Source organism: Saccopteryx leptura, chromosome 12, assembly GCF_036850995.1.
Source record: "Saccopteryx leptura isolate mSacLep1 chromosome 12, mSacLep1_pri_phased_curated, whole genome shotgun sequence".
In the NCBI taxonomy this organism is placed as follows: Eukaryota; Metazoa; Chordata; class Mammalia; order Chiroptera; family Emballonuridae; genus Saccopteryx; species Saccopteryx leptura.
The window spans coordinates 30081357-30089336 of NC_089514.1; the positions used below are offsets into that span (position 1 = coordinate 30081357).

At 50.2% G+C, this 7980-nt stretch overlaps 1 protein-coding gene across 1 annotated transcript; it reads right to left on the reverse strand.

The window, feature by feature from the left end:
- Positions 1-501: 501 nt before the first annotated feature.
- LOC136383995 (retrovirus-related Pol polyprotein from transposon opus) lies at positions 502-5836 on the reverse strand. The gene is given in 2 exon segments (XM_066354000.1): positions 502-835; positions 838-5836. Coding segments are annotated over 2 exon segments (5157 nt in total). The 3' UTR covers positions 502-677.
- Positions 5837-7980: the final 2144 nt, after the last annotated feature.

Sequence of the window (7980 nt, forward strand, 5' to 3'; positions counted from 1 at the left end):
CAGCAGTGCCTATCTGGAGTTTAATTTTAAACGTTAATCCAGCATCAAATCCTGACACATACATTCTTAAACCCCACTGCCTGCCTTTTAGCCATGTATTATCCTGTTTTCGTCCATGGTGGGTAAATGTAATATTCAGTGGGTTACAGGTGAAATTGGTGCATGGTCCCTCTCCAGACCACATGACTGTCCGAGTGGCCTTGGCATGGTTATATCCCCAATTTGTAGGATTCCCATCCCCCAGGCAAGAGGAGGACTTACTCAACCCTGGGGTATTTCCCCAGGTGGCTCGAGTTACAGTAATAACATCCCTGGAGGAGGTAGGTCTCCAATAAGTTGTTCCAGTAGTTTCACATCCCCATGCCTTGCAATAGAAGTCCCCTAAACCCCCACAGTCCCAAGCAACCTTCCGATTCCGACCATCGCGAGGACAAACATAGAAATCAGTCCTTCTAGTGGCTGCCCTTAGCTTCGGATCCGCACACCCAAACCCCCGTCCTGTAGGTCCATTTCCCCCACACGGGCATTGGCCAGATTTGCAGGGAGGTGGGTCACTTGGGTCAACAGTAGGAATATCCCAAGTTTTTAACCCCGCTGCGAGTTGACAAAGGTCTGGATACAGGGACGGCCACCAAGTCCAGGGGGGATAGTCATTGGAAGTCACTTCCCATACTATGTCACTGGTCCCCGATATCACCTGCCATGTCTGCCGGGTCGGTTGGTGGGGATTTGTTGCGGCGGCGGACACGCAGCTTGAGGGGATTATCTGTTTTCTCCACTGTCTACTGGTCATCAGGAGCAGGAGCAGGCTTGAGGTGTGAAATATGGATCCATCAGCGATGCCATCGACCTTTACAGCAGTGGGTGTGATGAGGAGGACTTGGTAGGGTCCTTTCCAGTGGGGTTCGAGGGTCCGGTGTTGGTGTCTCCGGACGTAGACGAAGTCCCCGACTTGGTAGTGATGTGGGGTCCCGTCTCCTGCCGGCTGGTAAAGGTCAGACAACTGCTTCCATAGGCAATGTTGTACTCTGGTCAGGGCCTGTAACCTAATGGACAAAGGGGTATTTGGGATATTTAAGTCAGAGGGGGATAAATCTCGAATAGGCGGAGGGGTTCCAAAAAGTATTTCAAAGGAGGTTAGGTTAGTTTTAGCAGAAGGGGTATTCCGAGCCCGGAAAAGAGCATATGGTAGGAGCATTACCCAATCTCTATGGCCAGTCTCTATGACTAATTTAGTTAAGGTCTCTTTAATTGTTCTATTCATTCTCTCTACCTGTCCTGAACTTTGGGGTCTATAAGCACAATGTAGTTTCCAATCAATCCCCAATATTTTGGCTACCCCCTGGCTTACCTGGGCCACAAACGCCGGTCCGTTATCAGACCCTATTACCTTTGGAAGGCCAAATCTAGGAAAGATTTCTTCCATAATTTTCTTAATTACCACCGCCGCCGTCTCATGCTTGGTAGGGAAGGCTTCTACCCATCCTGAAAAGGTGTCTACAAAAACTAAGAGATACCTTAGTCCATACTTGGCAGGTTTTACCTCAGTGAAGTCTACTTCCCAATATTGGCCTGGTCTGGTGCCTCGGAGACGGGTTCCACTGGTTCCTTTTGTTGGGTAGGCATTCACCATTTGGCAGGCCTTACAAGCTTTGACTATTTCCTTTGCTATTTGCCTCTTCTCGGGGGTAGTCAATGTTTTATCATCTTGAAGCAGTTGTACCAGTTTGTCAGTCCCAAGGTGGGTAAGATGGTGGGCCATCTGGAGGAACTTCCGAACATCCTCAGGTTCCTCTAAGTGGGTCAGGGTGGGGGATGGCTCTGCTTCTATAGTGAGGATGTTGGAGGCAGTCCTCATGGCTACCGCTCGAGCCTCTTCATCCGCCCTCCTGTTGCCTTTTGCTACTGGGTCTTGCCCTTTCTGGTGCCCAGGGCAATGGACAATGGCTAGCTCCCGTGGGAGCATGATAGCATCTAAGAGGGCTAGGATTTCTTGTTTGTGTTTAATGTCTTTGCCTGCTGATGTAAGCAGGCCCCTTTCTTTGTAAATTGCCCCATGCACATGTGCAGTAGCAAATGCGTACCTGCTGTCCGTGTAGACGGTGGCCCGTTTACCACTAGCTAGTTCCAAGGCCTTTGTTAGAGCTATTAGTTCTGCCTTTTGAGCTGAGGTTCCTGGGGCAAGTCTCTCTGACCAGATTACTTTTTCCTTGTCTACCACTGCAGCCCCAGCTCGGCGTTCTCCTTCATACAAAAAACTGCTTCCATCAGTATACCAAATTAAGTCAGATTGTGGCAATGGTGTGTCCCGCAAGTCTTTCCGGATCCCAGCTTCCTCGGCTAGGATATCCCTGCACTGATGATGGACAGTTCCCCCCTCCTCCCTGGGTAGCAGGGTGGCTGGGTTCAAAACAGTTGGAGAGCCAAAGGTGATCCTGTCTTTATCTAACAGGAGGCTTTGGTAATGAGTAATGCGGGCATTAGTTAACCAGCAGTCTGGAGGTTGTCTTATTATGCTTTCCAGGGCATGGGGGGCGACAACAGTCAATTTCTGGCCCAGAGTCAGTTTGTCAGCGTCTTTGACTAGGAGGGCCACAGCGGCAATCACCCGTAGGCACCCCGGCCACCCTTTTGCGACTGCATCTAACCTCTTAGAAAGATAGGCTACTGGCCGTTTCCAGGGTCCCAGAGACTGAGTCAATACTCCTTTAGCTATCCCTTCCTTCTCGTCTACATAGAGAGTGAAAGGCTTCTCTATGTTGGGGAGTGCCAAGGCCGGGGCTGACAACAGTGCCCTCTTGATTTGGTCAAAGGCCTTTTGCTGTTCATCTCCCCAGGTATATTCAGTTCCATCCTTTAACAAGGGGTACAGAGGGGCGGCTAGTGCGGCAAAGCTGGGTATTCATAGTCTACAAAAACCTGCTGTGCCCAAGAACTCCCTGAGGCCCTTCCGATTTTTCGGAGGCGGGATTTGAGTAACAGTCTTTTTCCTCGCCTCAGTTAGCCATCTCTTACCGTCTCGGAGAGAGTAGCCCAGGAAGGTGACTTCGGGTTGGCAGATCTGGGCCTTTTTGGCGAATGCCCGGTATCCCAGTTTGGCCAGTTCGGCAAGCAGTTTTTCAGTTCCTTGTTTGCACTGCTCTCTGGTGGCGGCTGCAAGTAATAGATCATCAACATACTGCAACAGAGTTACCTCAGGGGTGGAGGCTCGGTAGGCACTCAAGTCCTGGTGCAGCGCTTCGTCAAAGATGGTGGGAGAGTTCTTGAAGCCCTGGGGTAGCCGCGTCCAGGTGAGCTGTCCACTGAGTCCATTCTCAGGGTCCGTCCATTCGAAAGCAAACAGGGGTTGGCTGTCCTCATGCAGGCGCAAGCAGAAGAAGGCATCTTTCAGGTCCAGTACTGTATACCACTTCCTGTCAGGACTGAGGGTACTGAGGAGGTTGTAAGGGTTTGGGACCGTTGGATGTATGTCCATTACTCGACTGTTAACCTCTCTCAAATCCTGGACTGGTCTATAGTCCCCTGTCCCTGGTTTCTTTACCGGTAGCAGGGGGGTGTTCCATTCTGATTGACAAGGCCTCAGGATCTCCTGTCCTAGTAGCCTCTGGATGTGAGGTCTAATGCCTTCTCGGGCCTCTTTACTCATGTAGTATTGTTTGACCCTTACGGGGGTGGCAGAGGGCTTTAGGTATACTACCACCGGAGGCCTTTGTACTGCTAATCCTGGCCCTGCCGTTTCTGCCCAGGCCTCTGGGAAGCTCTGAAGCCACCTGTCCTCTGTTGAATGGGGTCCGGGGGCAGGGGTCTCATACAGTTTATACTCATCTTCAGCAGACAAGGTCAGCATGGTCACAATAGGCTGACTGACAAGAGGGTTACTGAATCTTACTTCTGGTCCCTGGGGCTTGAAGTCAATACTTGCCCCTAACTTGGTAAGCAAATCCCTCCCCAGCAGCGGGGCAGGGTATTCTGGTATGACCAGAAAGGAGTGCTGTACTTTTCCCCTCCCCAGGTCCATTGTCCTTTTAGTTGTCCATGACCTATGCTGGCATCCATTTGCCCCCTGAACCAGGGATTTTTTGTTTGAGAGGGGGCCCAGCGGGTTCTGCAAGGCGGAGTAAACCGCTCCTGTATCCACCTCAAAGTCGATTGGTGTCCCCTCCACATTGAATGTTACCCTGAGTTCGGGGAGGGGGTCCGAACTCTGACGCCCCTAATCTCCTAGGGCAAGGATTTCCTCAGTCTTCTTTTTGTTCTTCTTAGGGCAATCCCTCACCCAGTGTCCTTCTTCTTTACAGTAGGCACACTGGTTAGGTCCTAATTTTGGTTTTTGGTTTGGGCCCGAGGTACTATGCTTTCCTTTTCTATCTTGTTTCCCTACTACGGTAGCCAAAATCTTTGTTAACTCTTTATTTCTCCGTTTATCTCGCTTATTTTCCTGCTCCTCACGTTCTTTTTCTAATCTTTGCTCCTTTTCCTCTGCTGTCTCTCTTTTATAGAACACTTTCTCAGCTTCCTTGACTAAATCTCTCAGAGCCATGTCCTGTAACCCATCCATCCTCTGGAGTTTCCTCCGAATATCAGTAGCTGACTGTCCTATAAAAGCCATAGCCAGTGCCCCTTTCTGATCTTCAGACTCAGGGTCGAAAGGGGTGTACCTCCTATAGGCTTCCATTAGTCTCTCTAGGAATCTGGATGGGGATTCCTCTGACCCTTGAATTATTTCTCTTACCTTAGCCAAATTAGTGGGGTGTCTCGCCGCCGCTCGGAGACCCATCATCAGAGTCTGGCGATAGAGTAAGAGTTGCCGCCTACCTTCAGGTGCATTAGGGTCCCAGTTAGGCCGCCTCAGGGGAAAAGCCTCATTTATAAGGTTGGGGAGTTGAGTAGGACGACCATCAGGTCCAGGAACCAATTTCCTGGCCTCGAGGAGAATTCGTTCTCTTTCTTCGGAGGTGAAGAGGATACCTAAGAGCTGCTGGCAGTCATCCCAAGTGGGCTGATGGGAAAACATAAGAGACTCGAGAAGGTCAGTAAGTTTGACAGGGTCCTCTGAAAAAGGTGGATTATTGTTTTTCCAATTATATAGGTCTGAGGAGGAGAAGGGCCAATACTGAAGTGCCAGCATGTCTCCCCCTTGACCGTCAGGGACAGGGGGTCCGAAAGGCCGAAGGGGCAGGGTGACGGCCACGTCATCCGAGGTTTGTGCTCTCCGGCTCCGGGTACCTTGGGCTGGACCCTCTCCTGATGGTCCCCGTTCGTTCTGATGTGGGGCCTCAGGCTGGGAACCAGCAGCACCGGCAGGGACATCCCTGGGATAGGGAGGCGGGAGTCCCGAATCAAGAAGAATAAGGTCAGTTTGAGATTCAGGGAGAACAGAGGAGGGAAGGGGAGGATACAGGGATGAAGTAGGCGTCGTTGGCTCCGAAGGTTTGAGTGGAAGCATAGAGCAGAGGTCTGGATGAGTTGGAGCAGGTCTGGGAGGGCCCGGAGTGGTGGAGAGGGTTGTTGGGAGGGAGGGTGCAGGGGGAGGAAGGAAAGGCTGGATCCAAGGAGGAGGGTCGTCGGCCAGGTATTCCCAAACCCAAATATAAGGCTGCTGATCCGGACTGCCATGAGGTCCTGGACTGAAGACGACTGCTTTAACCGCCTTTATGGTGTCTTTGTGGAAGGTTCCAGTGGTCGGCCAACCTACTCCTAAGGTGGGCCACTCGGAGGTACAGAAAGTTTGCCACTTGCGCTTCTTAACAAGAAGAGACAGATTATGAGCTCGGGCATTAACCTCAGACCAATGAGACAGAGTCAGGGACAGTGGGGTGGAAGCTCCTTGTCCCATTTTAATTTCAAAGAGATAAAAAGACAGAAAGAAGGCAACAAATAAGACACTGACAAAAACAAACAGACAAAGCCGGCTGCGCCGCGAACGGCAAAATAAAACTAAAAATAAATCTAACGGTCCGGACCTACGAGCTCGGTTGGAAACTGGCAACAAATCTACAGATTCTGTCTGAGACAGCAGATGGACTTCCAAGCGTCCTTGGTCGTCCTCACACTCCAGGGCGTCCCCCGGAGTCGTGGCCTGCGACCCCCTGACACGTCTGTCGGTCGCAGCCAGGAGGGACTCACGTCCCTGCCTGACAGCCACCGCCAGTTTCACTTACCAAGCATCAGGCGTGCGTCTCGTGCGGGATCTCGGTGGAACCTCCAAATGTTGACTGAGGACACACCAACAGAATTCTAGACTCAGAGTAAAACAAAGAAAAGTTTATTACACTCGCGAGCGGGCCCAAGGCAAGGAAATGGCCAAGAGCCCCGAGCCCCTTCAGCAGGCAAGTTTTATACCTATTTTCAGGGAGAGGAGTTGTAACAGTTCTCAGGGTAATTGATGGGCAAACATCTGCTTAATTTCAAGGAGGGGAGTTGTAACAGTTCTCAGGGTGATTGATGTGACATAATCTATTCCCGGTCCTTGAGGTAAGGAAGGTGTTAGACTCCCAGGATGGCTAGGAATAGATGAGTCCTTGAGATAGGAAAGTCGTAAAACTCCCAGGATAATTAGTGCAACCCAATCCTGGAGGATAGATAGGGACTTTTCCAGCTGGGGGCTTTCAACTGTATGACTGGTTACTAAGGCACATCTGACTAAAATTTAATTTGGGGGAGCCAAGTACTAAACGCAAAATTCACTTCTGTATGAACCGCTTGCTTGCTTGCTACGCTATAAAAACCCCCAAATTGTAGGTGCTGGGTGTGACTGGTGACCGTCACCTGAGCTCACTTTTCTATAAAACTTTGTTTAAACTTTCTAAACGTCTCCAGTGTCTATTTTACCCGGCGAATGCAACAATTGATTGCCTCAGATGCTTGCGGCCTTGCCTTTCCGATAAGCCCCTAATCAAACACCGGATGCCTGCGGCTTCTTCAAGGAGCCTGGGCAAACATCTAGGGGCCGGGTGGGCCAGTTATTGTTTTACAAGCCAAGATGAGTTAAGCAAAAATCAGACGAAAAAGATCAGACGGAATCCACTGTTACATCATGACCGGTGATAAAGGGAGGATAAAAATGATTTCTTCTTCTAAGCAAGCCACTGGGTCTTCAGCAGTGCCCGCATGCAGGACATTGTCTTGTGTGGTCAGTCTTGCACTGGAGAACCAGCGTGGAAGTTAGAGACCATGGGCTGTGGGTTCAAAAAGATTGGGGTTGAAATCCTAGGCACACTCTGACCTCGGGCAAATCAAAGCTCTGAGACTATTTTTCATTCTTCAAGTGGGAGTAAATACACAGTTCTGAGTTACAGTGAGGTTTACACGAAGTAAAGGTGATCTGCAGGGAATCTATACAGGCTCATTCGCTTTACTACAGTGTCACACTTCCACATTCCTTCTCTGTCCTTAGTGCTTCAATCTCTGACCCTTCTGTGTCTTCAGTGCTTCAAACTCGGACAGCTGGTTTAGCCTGCTGGGTTCACAGATACGGAAACTCAAAGGGGTCTTACAGTTTGTCTGCAGTTATATCAGAAAGGACGGTGTGACCAGGACCCTGTGTTTTTCCCTTTCTAGCACTGATTTCACTCCTAGTGAGGAAGAAATCAAATGCCTGTCAAGTAACATAGAGATAGAAAGTTGGCTTGCCTGTTGCAAACATTTAAGAGCCTTCTCAATGCCAGTGCCATGCAGGGAGCTGGAGAGTAATCAGTCCCTTTTCCTGAGGTGCTCAGAGCCTGGTGGAGACGCAGACTCAGTGGGGGTCTGCAGGACAAGTTAGTCTGGATTAACTGCTGCACACCCAGAGGAAGGAAGGCTGTGTTTTGCCTGAGGACAGAATAGAAGGGCACCTGAAGTCCACACACAGCACGGTGTGGGGAGGCCAGTCTATCCGCTCACCGTGTGTTAATTCAACACAAATTGGAGGGGCTACAAATTTGTCAGGTAACCATTGTATCATGCTACCAGATCTGAGACTAGGAAGACAAATAACCA